The 15,818-nt window shown below is 58.8% G+C and overlaps 3 protein-coding genes across 10 annotated transcripts in view; 1 reads left to right on the top strand and 2 right to left on the bottom strand.

Moving 5' to 3' along the window:
- Window positions 1-1,092, bottom strand: part of PPIL6 (peptidylprolyl isomerase like 6) — a 28,472-nt gene extending 27,380 nt beyond the window's left edge. The window contains exon 1 of one of the 6 annotated variants that reach the window (XM_036318032.1): window positions 915-1,092. In XM_036318032.1, the coding sequence (XP_036173925.1) occupies window positions 915-1,022 (108 nt within the window). In that variant the 5' untranslated portion in view covers window positions 1,023-1,092. Of the gene's footprint in view, window positions 1-652; window positions 797-914 lie in introns of those variants that run through there. The other 5 variants (XM_036318029.1, XM_036318033.1, XM_036318030.1 and 2 more) reach the window with 5 other exon arrangements.
- Window positions 1,093-1,117: 25 nt separating this feature from the next.
- Window positions 1,118-4,404, top strand: SMPD2 (sphingomyelin phosphodiesterase 2). 2 transcript variants are annotated; one of them, XM_036318027.1, is made up of 11 exons: window positions 1,119-1,315; window positions 1,607-1,667; window positions 1,846-1,942; window positions 2,037-2,113; window positions 2,472-2,565; window positions 2,697-2,786; window positions 3,032-3,114; window positions 3,243-3,375; window positions 3,467-3,571; window positions 3,748-3,901; window positions 3,999-4,404. In XM_036318027.1, the coding sequence occupies exons 2-11, from the start codon at window positions 1,618-1,620 to the stop codon at window positions 4,385-4,387; spliced, it is 1,272 nt and encodes a 423-aa protein (XP_036173920.1). In that variant the 5' UTR covers window positions 1,119-1,315; window positions 1,607-1,617; the 3' UTR covers window positions 4,388-4,404. The 2 variants fall into 2 exon arrangements, with proteins under 2 accessions (XP_036173921.1, XP_036173920.1); XM_036318028.1 differs by lacking the exon at window positions 3,467-3,571 and having other exon boundaries at window positions 1,118-1,667.
- Window positions 4,405-4,784: 380 nt separating this feature from the next.
- On the bottom strand, window positions 4,785-15,818 carry MICAL1 (microtubule associated monooxygenase, calponin and LIM domain containing 1). Of its 2 annotated transcripts, none has more exons than XM_036318003.1 (25): window positions 15,765-15,818; window positions 13,961-14,271; window positions 13,660-13,867; window positions 13,296-13,400; window positions 12,850-12,954; window positions 12,584-12,739; window positions 11,859-11,959; window positions 10,881-11,138; window positions 10,538-10,653; window positions 10,217-10,343; window positions 9,988-10,069; window positions 9,257-9,404; window positions 8,611-8,801; window positions 8,285-8,373; window positions 8,142-8,183; window positions 7,835-7,915; window positions 7,571-7,727; window positions 7,187-7,263; window positions 6,653-6,911; window positions 6,416-6,516; window positions 6,030-6,143; window positions 5,820-5,913; window positions 5,535-5,634; window positions 5,363-5,436; window positions 4,785-5,059 (listed from the first exon to the last, which is right to left on the bottom strand). In XM_036318003.1, the coding sequence occupies exons 2-25, from the start codon at window positions 14,216-14,218 to the stop codon at window positions 4,911-4,913; spliced, it is 3,192 nt and encodes a 1,063-aa protein (XP_036173896.1). In that variant the 5' UTR covers window positions 14,219-14,271; window positions 15,765-15,818; the 3' UTR covers window positions 4,785-4,910. The 2 variants fall into 2 exon arrangements, with proteins under 2 accessions (XP_036173896.1, XP_036173897.1); XM_036318004.1 differs by lacking the exon at window positions 15,765-15,818 and adding an exon at window positions 14,936-14,954.

Below are 15,818 nucleotides of genomic sequence, written 5' to 3'. Positions count from 1 at the left end.
AATTAGTTACTATTTCCTGACTTGATATAATTACAAACTTTTCTTTAACTCTGTGGACTTGGACTAGGCAAGATAGCAATTTGAGATTTTTTCTGTTTGGGAACATTTTGTGTCAAGTATCCAGCTGAGTACTTTGGAAGATAGAAACATGAATAAGGTATTGTCCTAGAGTCGAGTGGGAAGGAGAGAAGCGTGGCATAATTTTAAAGCATCAGTTCTGGAGCAAACCCCAAAGACATGCTGCATTCTACAGTTCCCGGGCATTGGGGTTATAGGAGTGTTGCAACATCACTGACCTGGCCACATCATTCCAATTAAAGTGTTTTTCCATCTAGATCACTCTGTGTGTTTACAAATAATTATCTGTATTCTCCAAAGCACCTGATGGTTGGTCATTTATGAAGAAATCCCCTTAAGCACCTACTTCGATTGGAATGTAGTGACTGCTATAGAAATTTTAAATAATAATAAAAAAAACTTCCCAAATGGTTTTCAAAAATCACTTGGAGTGGGAGTTTGTAAAAAATAAAAAACAGCTAATTATTTGGTAGCTTTTTCCTAAACATTTTTTCGTGAATTTTTAAAATCTGTAATTTCAGTTAAAAGTTAATGTGGAACACAATGGTGTGGCTACGCAGAGGGGAGGAATTACCTTTGTGCCCCGCAAGGTTCTGAAGGCTTCCTTCGCTCGGAAGGCCCTTTAAAGGTAGCCCTTCTCGAAGTGGAATGCCCGCCCCGCAGAACCCGCACATTTCCCCTGCACGCTCAGGTCCAACCAGACCGGCGCCGCTCAGCCGGGACGCCGCCTTCCGGAACATCGACCCCCCCCCCCCCCGCCCCCGTCGGCCTCCACGAGGGCGAGGCGAGGCGAGGACGCGGGAGGGCCGCCGCACTCGTGGCTGCTTCGCCGTTACCTCTGCGGTACTCTTCGCAATCTGGAAGCTGGAGCTCTTGAAGACCCCCACCACCTTCACCTGCAGCGGCCGCTCGGGCGGCGACGGCGAACGGCACTGGCCCGCCATCCCCGCGCTCGCGCCCGGCTCCGAGCACAAACAGTGCGTGTCGCCCGGGCAACCGCGCGGCCCCGCCCCCACGTCCGCAGGGGGGAGGGAGGGGGCGGGGCCAAGGGCGGGCGGCGGCGGCGGCCCGGCTGGTTTGCCTGTTGCTGGGGAGCCGGGTGGGAGGCGGGCGAGGGCGCGCGGGCCGCCGAGGCCCAGGACAGCTTCGGGGGAGAGGAACCGGGAGCCCCGCGCCCCTCGTGCCTCAGCCCGGCTCGCCGCCCGTCCGCGTCCCCCCGCGCGCGGGCCTCGCTCCGGTACGCTCCCGGGCTTCGCCACAGATCGCCTTTCCGGCTCGGGGGGCAGCCAGCTGGGGCCAGCAGCCCGGTTGCCCCGGTAACGCGGGCGTCTGTCTCGGATCGCGAGGGGGCCCCGGGCTGGAGCGGCGGGGGCTTAGGAGCCAAGCGCGGCTTCGGGCCCCGGCCTTCCTGGGAGCGCGGGGGCGGGGCTGACCACCTGTGCGCGCCGCCCCGGGAGGAGGTGCCGCCCGCCCGCTCGGGTCGGACCGCGCCCGCCGCGGAGGAAGCCCATCTGTCACTTGTCCTTAGCGCGTCCCGCCATGAAGCCCAACTTCTCCATGAGACTGAGGGTTTTTAACCTCAACTGCTGGTGAGTGCTTCCGCGGGGTGCGATCTGGGGCCGCAGAAGGAGGAGGCCATCCTCACATCCCGTCCTACCATCTCGGGGCTGGGGGAACCCGCACCTCCAAAACCCACACCTGGCCCCGCTAGTGGGTCGGAGGGCCGAGCACCCCAGCAGCCACCCCCCCTGGCCCTTCCGTCCTTAGGGCCATCCCCTACCTGAGCAAGCACCGAGCGGACCGCATGAAGCGCCTGGCGGACTTTCTGAACTTGGAGAGCTTCGACCTGGCTCTGCTGCAGGAGGTGGGCTGGGGGGAGCCCGGTGGGAGGAGCGGTGGCTGCACTTTCCCCCCCCGAGGGAAGAGCCAGGCGGACTGTCTCTCCCCTCGCCCCCCAGGTGTGGAGTGAGCAGGACTTCCAGTACCTGAGGCAGAAGCTGTTGCCCACCTACCCATCTGCACACTACTTCAGGAGGTGAGCAGCCTACTGGCCTGGACACCGGAGGCTCTGGGCCCTGCCATCCCCCTGTCCGGCCTGCACCCGCCCCCCTCTTCCCCAGCAACTTTTGTCTGGGTGTGGAAGCGGGAGAGGGTGGAACCAGGAAGATCCTAGCTCTTCAGCTCACCTTCGGCCTTATCATCGGGTCACCTTATCATTCTGTCACCTTATCATTCATCCCACAAAGGCTGTGGCTTTGAGCTGTGTTCTGGGGCTGGCCCCAGCAGGAGACAGAAAGAAGTAGCTGATAAGTGCTGAGACAAGGGAAGGGAAGAGGACTGGTTCTTTCTCTTCCTGCTTTTCTGGCTGTTATTAATCAGGACTTGTCTTTCAGTGGCATCATTGGCAGTGGCCTCTGTGTCTTCTCCAAACACCCAATCCAGGAATTCACCCAGCATGTCTACACTCTCAATGGCTACCCTTACATGGTATGCCTGATCTCTTCCACCCCCCCTTCCCGACCCCTCACTAACACCCTAAAGGAGGCAGCTTCCTAGGGCTGCAGGGATGGGCAGGAAGAGGGAAGCAGCCCTGAGTTCCTGCACGCCCCTGCCTGCAGATCCATCATGGTGACTGGTTCTGCGGGAAGGCTGTCGGGCTGCTGGTGCTCCATCTAAGTGGACTGGTCCTCAATGCCTACGTGACCCATGTGAGTGAAGCGGGCGGGCAGTGCTGGGGGCTGGGACAGGCAGCCTGGTCCTGGAAGGGAGAGACGGGGCTCCTCTAGCTGGACCGCCCTGGGGGTGCGGCGTGAGGGCAGGCTCTCCTAAAGTCAGTAGGCAAGGTTCACCCGCTTTTACCGAGCACCGTGCCAAGTGACAGACACAGGCTTAATGCAGACCTTCCCTTGGGACCCTCAGTCGCATCTGCTGTAATCTCATCTATCTTGCTCAGCTCCACGCAGAGTACAATCGACAGAAGGACATCTACCTAGCACATCGTGTGGTCCAAGCTTGGGAACTGGCCCATTTCATCCAGTGTGTGAGCCTGGGCTTGACAAGGGAAGTGGGATGGGGTCAGGGGCTGAGGGGTGGCCAGGGTCTCACTCATAGGACAGAGGCTGGCGAGGGAAGAATTCTTGGCCTTACTCACCCGGTTTCCCCAGCCATACATCCAAGAAGGCTGACGTGGTTCTACTGTGCGGGGACCTCAACTTGCACCCAAAGGACCTGGGCTGCCGCCTCCTGAAGGAGTGGACAGGACTGCGTGATGCCTACCTTGAGACCCGGGACTTCAAGGTGAGGGACTTGCCTGATTATTTCCCCACCTGGAGGCCCAGCTTCTTTCCCTCTTCCCCTGCATCCTGGCACAAGCCAACTATTCACCTAGGGCTCTGAAGAAGGTTGTACCATGGTACCCGACAACTGCTACGTCAACCAGAAGGAACTGCAGCCATTTCCCTGTGGCATCCGCATCGACTATGTGCTTTACAAGGTCAGGCCTCGCCCCACACTGTGTCTTCACCCACCGTGTCTCTTCTCTCACCAACCTGTGTGGTTCCTGTGTCCAGTCTAGTCTAGTCTTAGTTCACTGATGACTGGAGAATGGGATAGCCAGGAGCTGGTTCTCTGGGAAAGCAATGTTCCCTCTCTGGCCTTTACTTTTCCCAGGCAGTTTCTGGGTTCTACATCTCCTGTAAGACTCTCAAAACTACCACAGGCCTTGACCCTCACAGTGGCTCCCCACTCTCTGATCATGAGGCCCTGATGGCTACTCTGTGTGTGAGACACAGCCCACCCCAGCACGACCCGAGCTCTACCCATGGTGAGCCACCCCACCCTTCCCTTTGGTCCCTCCCCACCACAGGGCAGCCCTTCCACGCTGACCCTCTCTTCTGCCCCACTGCCCTGCCCTGTTCTAGGACCAGCAGAGAATTCACCATTGGTCACTGTGCTCAGGGAGGCTTTGACAGAGCTGGATCAGGCTGTGGCTCAAGCTCGTCGGTGGGCCACCTGTGCTGGCTACGTGATTGGTCTGGGGCTGCTTCTCTTGACAGTGCTGTGTAGCCTGGCAGCTGGAGGCGGGGTCAGGGAAGTTGCCATACTGCTGTGGACCCCCAGTGTAGGACTGCTGCTGGGGGCAGGTGCAGTCTACACCTTCCACATGCAGGAGGCCAAGGGCTTATGTAAGGCCCGGGCTGAGCTCCAGCATGTGCTGGGAAGGGCAAGGGAGGCCCAGGACCTGGGTCCAGAGTCTCAGCCAGCCTTGTCCCTGGGTCATCAGGAGGGGAACAGGGCTGAGGACCAATAAAGCTTGGCACTTGGATGGCTCTGCCTTTTTTTCTTGTAGAGGCAGTGACTGGGGCCAATGGTCAGCCACGGTCACACTGTAGACCAGTGATGGCAAACCTATGACACGCGTGTCAGAGGTGACACGCAAACTCATTTTTTTGGTTGATTTTTCTTTGTTAAATGGCATTTAAATATATAAAATAAATATCAAAAATATAAATCTTTGTTTTACTGTGGTTGCAAATATCAAAAAATTTCTATATGTGACATGGCACCAGAGTTAAGTTAGGGTTTTTCAAAATGCTGACACGCTGAGCTCAAAAGGTTTGCCATCACTGGTGTAGACCTTCAGGCTCCTTCCTACACATCTGCTCTCCCTACACATCCCACCTCCCATCTGCGGGCAGCCTCAGTCCTGTGGGTGGCAAACACGTTTTTATTGTCAACAGTGAGGCCCTCTCCCAGGCAGCCCAGATGAGCAGGGTGGCACTGTCCTTGGGTGGGATGGTCTTTTAGGAGGAAGGCAGGTAGTACACCCTCCTCTAGCCCTGGGCCTCTGGCCCTGATGCCAGCTCGCTGAGCCGGCACTCCTCCTGGAAGCGGATGAGGGCGTCTCGCTGGTTCACCACACTCACCAGCTTCTTCAGGATCTTCTCCTCAGCCTGCCGGTCGGCAGCTGTCTTTAGGCTTTCTGAAGGGAGAAGACGAAGCTTAGAGAACTGGGCCGGGAGGCGAGAGAGGCACAGCCTAATCCTGGCCTGTGTGGTTTCTACAACCTGACCTTTGTTTCCTAATCTGTAAATTAGGTTGGTCAGCACCAGTGGTTTTCTAGCTTTGTTTCCCAGCGGCAGCCCAGATGCACAGCTCTGATGGAACTGCAGGCAGAGTGGGGGCTGCTGTCCCTTCCTCTGGCATCCTCAAGTTGGAGGGACTCTGACTAGAGGACTGAGGTCTCAAGCCCCATGATGTCTGCCTCTCCCCACATCCTGCATACCTTCCCGATTCATGTAGCCTCGAAGCTCCTGGTCCAGCTGCAGTTGTTTCTCCTCCAGGCTCAGCTCCTGCACCCTGTGGAGGGCAGGGATAGAGGGGCACAGCGTCCATGGTGCCCAAGGACCTAGCTGGGCCTGGCTCATAAGACACTGTCACCTCCCCATGTCCCTTACTTGATCATGAGCTCAGCCTCCTCAGCCACCAGGCTGTTTTTCTTCTCAACGAGGTGTAGCAGCTGTTTTAGCCATAGGGCCTTTTGCTGTTCTGGGGAACCTGATGAGAAAGAAGAAGAGGAACGGGTGGTCTGGAGGCCTCCCACCAGGGCCATAGGAGTCCTGAGCATGAGGAATGGGACCTGCTGTGGGCCGGAGCTCAGGGATTTGGGGGATCACTGGGAGCTGTACACAGTGCCAGAGGCAAAGGGGTACCCCAGCTTATCCTGCCCCAGCTTCACTCACTGCTCTGGTTCCTCAAGGCCAGCTCCACCTTCATCCCCTCGGCCTCCAGCTCCCTCAGAGCAGCCTCAATCTCATTTAGTCGCCTCTGGATGCTCTGAGGAGGACAAGACGAGACCCGGAAGTCTGGATTGTTCAAGAACGGAGCACTGGCGCAGCTCTGGTCCCGAGCCTCACACTGAGCCCATCAGAACTGGGAAGCCCTAGTCCCACCTGGGCCTTGCAGAACCTCTTCATCTCCTCCTCCTTAGCGCGGCGCATCAGGGTCCGCCGCCAGGTGGGGTACTTGTCCATGGTGCCTGAGTTCTTGGCGAAGGTCAGCAGAGCCTATGGCGGGTCAAACCAGTCAGGGGCAGGGCCTGGCCTCTTGGTGGATAGGGGTTGGGGAAGATTGGTCTGGAAGGGACCAAAAGGAACCTGGGCTAGAAGGGGGGTGAGTTCTGGTAGAAAAGATGGAAGCTTAGAGCCATGAAAGAGTCAGACTGGGTGAGAAGGCCTTCCGAGAACAGGGTTTGGAGGCGTGAACAGCTGTGGGTTTCTCCTGTGGCGGGGGGTGGGACGGCATGAGCAGAACAGGGGGCCAGGTTTCTTCCACGCACCTGTTCCATGTCTGAGTCCAAAGCCACGTCTTCCTTTTCCTCTTCTTCCTCTTCACTGGAGGAGGGGTTCCCTTCTTCCTCCTCCTCCATGGCCATAAGAACTGAGCAGAGAAGTAGACATGACCTGGGGTCCCCAATCTCCCTTTCCCTTTCCCTTCCCCAGCATGCCCCTCCAGGAATCCCAGCACCACCTGCCCATCCCCACCCTGGGTCAGCACCTCCGGGCAGAGCAGTTACCTTGGGGGCTCTGGATTGGCACTCCCCATCCCAGGAAGCTGCCCTCCAGGGCCTGGCGGGCCAAGGCAGAGCAGCTGCGGGGGGGCTTGGGTGGAGGCTTCATTTCCGGGTCAGGGGTCAAATTAAGGGAGGACAACCTCTCGCGTTCTGGGCTGGAGAGGCGAATCGGCCGACGGGTGGGCTGGTTGGGGCTTGGGACAGAACTGGCCCCCTCCTGGGGGGCCACGGGAGTCGAGGGGCCGGATGGCATGGGGAGGTCCTAGAAAAGCCACCGTGTGGTCTGGTCAGTGACCTTCCCAGTGCAGGGTTGAGGCTATCCCTTTAGACAAATGGGGGCCCTGGAATTCATTCATTTACTGGACAGTGTCTGACAGTGCTCTGAATACTTGGGCTGCAGCAGTAAGTGAAACAACGGAAATCCCTACCTACATTCTAGTGGGGAACATTCAGTTACCCCCGGCAAAGTCCTCTGGGCTTAATGCTTAAAGTCCTCTGTTCATGTTCCCGCCCCCAGCACACACTCTCAGCTTTTACCTGACTCCCGGGGCCTCTGTCATTGCCCTCCTCTGTGTGACGTGGCTGGGGCAGGTGCTGGAGGCAGTAGAAATGTCCTGGGGAGGGCAAGAGGGGGAGAGGCATCAGATGGAGGCAGCACATGCCCAGGGGCTCCATTTATCAGGGAGGTGGGGTGATAGGACTCTGGGTTTGCAGGTGAACTTCCGTTAGCCTCCTGGTTCCTTAGAACCCCACATTTGGGGCTTTGGAGGAGACAGAGATATGAGCTCAGGGGAACCAAGTGCCATCTTGAGGCTGTTTCCACCTCATGCCCAGCACTCCAATTCCCCTCCACCTTCCAACTCCTTGCCTCCAGGCAGGCCATGCCCAAAGTCCCTCTCGGGGCCTCCTGGGCCCACTCACCATCTTCTGGGTGCTGTCCGTAGCTACCTGGCCACAGTGTGGCCTCACAGACATGGCAGCAGAAGCAGCTCCGGTGGTAGAAACGGCCGTCGGCACACAGGCGTTCCAGGATATAGAGGCGTTCCCCACAAAGTGCACACAGGTCCTCGCCACCAGCCTGCGCCCATCCCCGTGCCACTGGGTCAGCTGGAAAGCTCTCCCCTATCCCCAAAACCCCCTCCCTGACCCCAAACCTCTGCCTGTAGGCAGAACCCCCATTCTCACCTCCTGATGTGAGGGGGGTGTCAGGGGTACACCAGCCTCTGGGACAGGTGGCTCCTCAGTACTGGGGGACTCAGCCTCTACCTAAGGAGGTAAGTGTTCAAGCCGGGAGGTAGAGGTAGAGGCAGGATCAGCTGGGGAGTGGATGTGTGCAGATGAATAGGAAGGGAAGGGAAGTGAGACTAGGAAGGGAGACTACAGAGGGGTGGGCGGGGGGAGCAATACATGGAGGCACAGAACATGGGGAAGTGTCCCGGGAAAGGGACCGGAACATGGGACAGGGGACTGTCCAGCCCTTGCATGTATTTACCTCCAGGCGTGGCTTCTTGCCACCTGCATCCTCCCTGTTTTCCTGTAACAAATCCTACACTCAGCATGGGGCTCTGCACCACCAGTCCTCCCCTTCCCCCCATCACCCCAGTGACCCTCACTGGGAACCACTGCCCAGACCACCTGAGCCCGGGTCCGTTGCAGGGTCCTCTGCAGTTTGCCAAGGAACAGTACAGCACTGGAGGTCCCCAGGACGCCTTGGCTGGCGGGGCCTGCAGGGAGAGTCGGGGTATAAGGGTAGGTGGGCCATACTGTGCCCCCAGAATAGACCAACCACAGTCCAGCCCAAAGGGACACCTCTCCCAGGCTGTCCCTCAGAAGGCATCCTCTCCTCCCCTCCCCCCTCCCCTCCCTCCCCTCCCCTTCTCTCTCTCTCTCTCTCACACACACACACACACACACACACACACACACACACACACACCTCCTCGTCCCACCCTCCAGTTCACCTGGGCTGTGGCCTGTGCTTTTGAAGGCACTGTGAAAGTGGCTGAGGTAGGCGATGAGCCCCAGTGGGTCACTTCCTGCCACCACTGCCTGTGCGGACAACACGGGTGTGATGCCCAGTTCATGTTCTGCCATCTTCAGCGCCCAGCCAGTCGCTTCCAGAGCCCCAACTCCCTGCAGCTCTGAGGGTTCCCTGTGGGTATCAGGAGAGAAGCCAATGGGAGACCAGAACCTGGCCCCATCAGAGGGGGAGATGGTGGGTATAGGGACAGTGGGAAGGGCTGGGGGAGTGCAAAGGCAGAAGGCGGAAGGGTTATTCTTTTCTGTGCTATACTGCCGCCGCCACCACCACGATCCCAGGACAACCTCTAGCTTGGAGATCTCTACCACTCACAGAGCTGCCCCTGTTGAATGCATCTGATTTTTATAAGACTCTCAGGCAGGAGGACAGGCAGATTCAGGCAGGAATACTACCCCTGGGGAGGGGAAGTGATTTGGGCAAGTGGTGGCGCTGGGACTCAGCTGGGTGTGCTAACTCCCACACAGTGATCTGCCCACCACTCCACACTGCCTGAAGTAGAGGAGGGGCAGAGGTGTGAAGGAGAGGTGTGGTCTGCCAGGGACCCCTGAGCCTCATTTGCAACTCACAGCAGGCCAGGCCGCAGCCGGTTCACCAGGGCACACAGAGCCAGCCCATCGGCCCAGGAGGAAGAAAGGTTGGTGACATGGACACCAGGGTAGCCAGCCGTCTGCTCCTGGCACCAGCGTAGCAGTTCCTCCTGTGTGCCCGCTGACCCTGGGAGAGGAGGGTGTGCTGTGCCCAAGGCCCCTGGGCTCGCAGAGAGCCCGCTTCGAGGGTGTAGTTGGTAGGAAGAGGGAGGCAGGGTCCCGCCCCTACTAGGGCACCAACCTGACACCATCAGCAGTACCTCCTTCATCCCAATTTTCCCATAAAAACAAACAAACCCTTTTCTGGAATAAAGTGAGGGAATGGACAAGGGGCAATCACTGCTAGCTACATGGACGGCAGCAGGCTATGAAGTGAGGGGCAAGGGAGGCCCAGCGGCTCAAAAAGAGGTGAGCTTGGAGTCTGCAAGGCTGGGAGGGGTCAGGCAGAGCAGCCGAGCACAGGGCAGCATGGCAGCCATTCAGCTGCTGTGGAAGTAGTGGTTGAGGTTCTGAAAACTTCCACACACTGGCCAACAGCTGCTGCTGAGGGCTCCACTGCCCCTCCCTCCACTCTCCAGACGCCCCAAACCTGCCCACCATCAGTGCTCCAGTGCCTGCTCCGGGCTGAGGTGGCAGCTGTTCTGTAATTGGTGCTTAGCCTCGCTGGCTGGTAAAGATTTTGGACATGCCCGGGAGGAAGGCCTGCTCACCACTGTCAGGCTTCCCCGCGTCGGTGCTGTCCTTCTTCCTCGGCACGGGCTCCTTGGCCATCACGTCATACAGATCTCGCACCTACGGCAGCCATTTCAGGTCTCAAGGCAGGCGGACCCTCCCGGGGTAGGGCCAACTCTGGGGTAGGACTGCGCAGGTCTGGAGGAAAGGCCTGCCCTGGAGGAGGGGCCCCCCGGGAAGTCTGGTGAGGGTGCCAGGGATGCTGACCTGATTGCAGGATACAGCCTGGAGGTTCAGGTTGGGGTAGCGTGTGGCTGGGTCCAGCCCATACTGGGCTAAATTGCGGTGCATGTTCTCCGGGGATGTCTGTGACAGGAGCTGGTACAGGCTCTCACTGGGGTGGGAGGGGTAAAAGTGGGGGGCAGGGACATGAGTCAGAGTGCACCCATCAGCAAGCACCCCTCTCTTTTGTCCAGGCCCCCATCTATGCATCCAACACTCCCCTCCCTCCACCAGCGCCCCCAGACCCCCCCGCAGTCCGTCCTATGGCTAGCCCTTTCCTGCCCCACCCCCTAACTCAGGCCTCACCGCTCTGCCAACACTTCTAGGGGCTCAGCACCCTCTGCCCACCGCTTCACCATCCAGGCGGCATCAAAGGCTGCCAGGAAGCCCCGGGCCACTCCAGTGCCCAGGGGCCAGAAGGGCTGCAGGGTCAGAAGGATAGGAAGCAGCTCAGAGTCCCACAGGAGTGTCCAAGCCCAGATGCTCCCCAGGTCATAGCAGAGGGGGTTCCTTCCCACAACAGGCAAACTCCCCCCACCTCCCCCCACTCAACCATGGAACCCCTGTGCCTCCTTTAAAGGAGTCCCTGTCTCTCTAAGCACCATTAAGCCCCTCCTCCGCCCCCACTCAGGGCACCCTGACTCCTCACCTCCACCAGGCAGTCCCCCACCAGCCCCAGCAGCAGGCGGGCACCATGCTTCTCCTGCACGCGAGCAGAGCTATCTGCCCGCATCATGCTTGTGAAGTCAAAAGCAGAGACATCAGGCCTCCCTCGGGCGTCTCGGGCAAACTCCAGCTTCCCGAGCTTGCCATGGGTGGCGAACTCAGCAGCTGCCCGGGCAAAGCGCTGCAGAGCCTCAGGCACCACGTTGGCATTGCTCAGCAGCCGCTCGGTCTCTGGCCAGTCCTGCAAGGCCAGCAGATCAGAACCGACGTCAACTGGGCAGCCCTGTCCCCTTGAGTGTAGAAGGTATACACACTCAGGCCCCAAGAAGGGGCTTCCCCGGACTGCATTGCAGCTGAAGGCTGAGCCAGGCCCAGCATGTGAGTGTCCTGCCTCCCAGGCTCAAGCCCCTTCCTCAGCACTCACCCTGCTCCTGAGCCCAGAACCATTGCTGCTATCATACACTTGCTTTAGACAAGTCACTGAATTTCTGAGAGCCTCAGTTTTCCATCATTTAGAAATAATACACCTAACGTCTCAAATCCTCGTGGGAATTAGGTGAGAAAATGCAAGGCATATAAAGCTCTCACCACAGCACGTAGCATATAATAGGTGCTCAATTAGTTCTTTCAGCAAATAGTTATTGGGCACGTACACAACCCAGGCACCATTCTAGGTACTGGGAATAACCAGCAAACAAAAGAGGCAGAGACAGAGCCCCTGCCCTCAGGGAGCTGACGGCTGTAGTCCTGTGGCTGATGTCAGGGGTTTAGCCCAGAGTAGGATTCAGATTACCAGCAATCCCAGGGGAGAGGAGCTCGTTAAGGTGGAGGAAAGGTCAGGCCAGAGACAGGACAGGCTCTCTCCACGCCAGGGGTGGAGGGTAAGGCAGACTATGTCCCAGCCTGGCCTCCATCTCCCAGGGCCCACACCTAGCCCCTTCCTACCTGGGCCTGGCCTCACCTGACGTAGCACCCCCAGACGCAGCAGGCACTGCTTCTTGGCTGTCATCACAAAGTAGTGTGTGTCGTCCTTGTAGTATACAATGTTTTCCAGATCAATGCCTGGGGGGCAGGGCAGGGGGCAGGATATGTGTCTCCTCCTTTTATATGTCACCTCTCCAAACACTGGAGCCATGCCCGACCTCTCTGACTCCAGTGGGTGCCCCCCACACAGGAGCCCATGAGTTCTGATGGCACAACAGACCATCTGTCCCAGGCCCGGAAGGCCGGAGGGCATGGAGCAAAGAGAGGAACGTGGGTGGGGCAGCAGCTGGGAGACCTGCAACACGTGGGCACATGCTTCTGGATGACAGCCTGGCTTCTTGAACTAGGGTGCGCACGCCCCCACGGGGTGTGGCAGTGCCAAACCAAAATAAACATGGGGCATCTTCTTGAAGTACCAATTTCATTTTGAATTTATATCGCTTATATATTAAAGCATATATAAGACAGCACCAAGCAAAATCACACCCATTCTGTGAGATTTCCAAGGCCTGTCATGCTGGATAGCAAAGTGGGGCTGTGCCTGCTGAATCTCCCAGGGGCACCGGTTCTTTGCTGCCAAGATTCCTTGGATGGAGGATAGGTCTGGGCGGGCAGGAGAAGCGGGAGCCAGCCCACAGTCAGACAGGGAAAGGACCCCCCCACCCCCCCCCCCCCCCGCCCATGACAGAGAAGGGCCCTGACCTGTGGCTTTGAGCAGGCTCTGGAAGAAGCTCTGGTTGTAGATTCTGGCCACACCGCTGATCTCGGGCACCTGTGTCTCTTCCACGGTGCGCCTGTTCACAAAGTTGACTGTGATGCCAATAGCCAGTTTGCCACGCATTTCTCGTACTGTAAAGCCTAGAGATGGGGGCAGGAACACAGTGGCAGGACAATGAGGGGTGTAACAGCCTAGGAAGGCCCAGGAGAAGCTCAAGATGCTGACGACTTCTAGGAAAGGGATCACTCACCTTCAGGAATGAATTTACCTCCAGCAGCAGAGATGAGGACATCAAATTCATAGCTGGCCAGTTGAGCAGGGGGATTGGGCTGGAGCTGGGCACGCCAGCCACTCCCTGAGGCAAAGGGCATGAGAGGCACAAAGGTGTGGGAATCTGAAGGGGCCCCTATATTCCCAGGACAAGCCAGTGACATAATTAAATAAATGTGTTAAAGGGCTTTATGGTTTAGAAAGCAATGATACATTGTCAAAATACCTTTGCAACTTCCTATGGAAAGTAGGGAGGGAAGGGAATACTACTCCCATTTTACAGATGCTCAGAGTGAGGCTCTGAGCAGTTGGCACAAGGCCACACTATTAGAAAGGGAGACTCAGCTGATGCCCACCCCACTATTTCTTCCACATGCCAAGATGTCCTTGGCAGAAGGTGGTTCTCAGGAGCAGAGAAGTACTTACCCTTTTTGGGAGGGGGCTGGAGGCCAGTGAAAGCGACACCCCAGTGAATTTCCACTCCCAGCAGTAATGCCACTTTCAACAAAAGGAGCTGAAGCTGCCGGATACCTAGAAGGGAGAGGACATTAGGAACAGGGACCCAGGACCACAGAGCCTCCCCAGGCACCAGTCTGCGCCTGGTCAGAGCTGGAAGTCTTAAAGATCACGCCATCCAACTGCCCATTTTACAGATAAAGGACCTGAGTCCAGAAGGTCACCCAGATGAACTGAATCTTTCCACTCTGCCTCTTGGCTGGCCCAGCAGACCCCTACAGGGCTGTCTCTAACGCAGGCTCACAGCCCATGCAGGCCGCCAGGCGTCACTCACTGATGTGGTCCAGGGTGCCCGTGCAGAAGCGCCCATAGAACTTCTTGGCACCGAGTGCCCGAAGGTCGTGGATGGTGAACGGCCAGAGGTGGAGCACATTGTGGCGAGAGAACTTGGTGCGCTTTTCCACCAGTACCACACGGGCCCCCAGCAGCGCCAGCTCCACAGCAGCCCGCAGACCACAAGGACCAGCGCCCACCACCAGGCACTGTGAACACACAAGACAGTGTGGGCGTAGCATCCCATCTCCCCTCTGACTGTCCCCGCTCTCCAAGCCCCATCCCAGGCGCCACGTATTCACCTTCGTGTTGGCGCAGGCCTGGCCCTGCTGGTAGACGGGATGGCTTGCTCGCTTGTCCAGCTTGGCCCACAACGACTTGGCGCTCCAGTAGTTGAGCTGAGCCTTCATCTTATGGTACTGGGGCAGCCCCCCACCAGGCTCCAGCTCCAGGGCCTGGCATAGCCCCTGGAAGCTGCTCAGCACATTCTGACACAGCTGGGCCTGCAGGAAACTCTCAAAGTGGGCATGTGCTGGGTTGGTGGACGTGGGTGAGGCCATGGAGGCCCCTGGATCCCTCAGGGAAGGGAGGAGCTGGACAGAAGCAGAGGATGCTGGAGAGGAGAGAAGAGAAGGAGGGGAGGCTAGAAAAAGGAGGAAGGGAAAGGGCAGGGGAGGAGAGGAAAGCAGGCCAGGTCCTCCCCTGATTGGCTCTGCTTCTCTCTCCCAGCCCACTCCCAGTCTGCTCTGTAGACAGCTGCTCTCCCTTCCAAGAGAAAGCGGCCAAATTTGGGAATGAAAAATCAGCAGTCCTGTGCACAGACGGCACACAAGAGGCGAAGGAGCCACCAGCTCAGTGGCCCCTGACCAGGGATCTCCAAGCCCTGCTCCATCCCTGGGGTCCACAGGGCAGAAAGCGGAGAGTCGGGAAATTTCTCAGACATGGACAGGGCATGTTAGCCAGGAGCGCTCTCCTTGTGGGGCAGACCACACACCTGCAACCCCAGCTGCTGGGCACACAGACTCCCCCACCTTAACCCACGCCTCCCGGTGCCAGGTGACCCTGATGGCCTCAGTGCCACGTGGGTGTGGGGTGTGCCTTACACCAGGGGCAACGTTTTTCTCCTTAGCACGGTGAGGCCCTCCTGAGGGAGGGCCGGGACGTCTGTAAGGGTGAAGGTTCCACTTCCCACCACCCAAAATGCCTCACAAACAGCGGGAGGATGTTGGTGTTACAACTGACTGGGTGAGGGAGCACGGGGTGTACTTCTGACTCACTGTGGTCAAAGACACTTCCCCTGTGAGACCTGTCTTCTTCAGCGGGCCTCCAGGACGGACTGGGGGCCACAGCAGCCTGGTTCCCCCTCCCAGCTTCCTCCCACCCCCATCCCCTGTGGGCTCAGGCGTGCTCTCCTAGGAATTTCCCCAAACAAGGCCTCCCTTTGTCCCCCTTCCCTAGCTCGGGCCCCACGCACACTGAGGAGTGACCAGGGGGCTTTCTCACGTGGGGCCCGGAGGAAGGGGAGGGCGCGGAGAATGGGGTTGCCGCTGGGGGAGTGAGGAGAGGTGCGTGGCCTCGATGGGCGCAGTTCCCCGGGGATGGATCGACACCCCTCTCGCCCCTGCCGGCCGCTCCACCGGTCCCAGCCGGAGACCAGCGGGCCGGGCCCGGCCGAGCGGGGGAGGGAGACCCAAGTTGTTCGATGCAAATGTCCTGGGCCGGGGCCGGCAGGAGGTCAGGAGAGCAAAGGTCTCTCCGGGGAGGGGGGTGTAAGGCGCCCGGGAGACAGAGGGGCGACCGAGCCTGGAAGCGCCAGGACTGGGGATGTGCGAGGGCTCAAGAGGTCCGGGAGGATGGAGAGGAGCCGGACCGCGGCGGGGGGTTGGGGGGGGAGTTAGATGGGAGCGGGGGGGGGGGGGCCCACTCTCACTCTGGACGGGAAAGTCTGGAGCGGGCTGAGCGGGGCGGGGGCGAGGGAAGCCGGGTGGGACCGGCCAGGAGGGGTGTCCGCGCGCCCAGGACCCCTTTTCCCCAGAAGCCACCCCACCTCACATGCCCACCCCACCGCGGGCCGGGGTGCACAGCTGGCTAAGCTGGACGACTTACCCGCGGCTCCGGAGCCGGGTGGGGCCGCTTCCTGCCGGCCGGGTGGGAGGGCGG

Source organism: Myotis myotis, unplaced genomic scaffold, assembly GCF_014108235.1.
Source record: "Myotis myotis isolate mMyoMyo1 unplaced genomic scaffold, mMyoMyo1.p scaffold_m19_p_7, whole genome shotgun sequence".
Lineage (NCBI taxonomy): Eukaryota > Metazoa > Chordata > Mammalia > Chiroptera > Vespertilionidae > Myotis > Myotis myotis.
This window is presented reverse-complemented; position numbering and strand designations above follow the sequence as displayed.

Excerpts from the sequence above, each read along its gene's own strand:
- SMPD2 (XM_036318027.1), top strand. The coding sequence starts at position 1,618 with ATGAAGCCCAACTTCTCCATGAGACTGAGGGTTTTTAACCTCAACTGC. Across the intron at positions 2,114-2,471 it reads TCTGCACACTACTTCAGGAG|TGGCATCATTGGCAGTGGCC; the intron begins GTGAGCAGCCTA and ends CTTGTCTTTCAG. Across the intron at positions 3,902-3,998 it reads CGACCCGAGCTCTACCCATG|GACCAGCAGAGAATTCACCA; the intron begins GTGAGCCACCCC and ends GCCCTGTTCTAG.
- MICAL1 (XM_036318003.1), bottom strand. The coding sequence starts at position 14,218 with ATGGCCTCACCCACGTCCACCAACCCAGCACATGCCCACTTTGAGAGT. Across the intron at positions 8,184-8,284 it reads TGCAACGGACCCGGGCTCAG|GAAAACAGGGAGGATGCAGG; the intron begins GTGGTCTGGGCA and ends GATTTGTTACAG. Across the intron at positions 5,914-6,029 it reads AGAGGTTCTGCAAGGCCCAG|AGCATCCAGAGGCGACTAAA; the intron begins GTGGGACTAGGG and ends TGTCCTCCTCAG.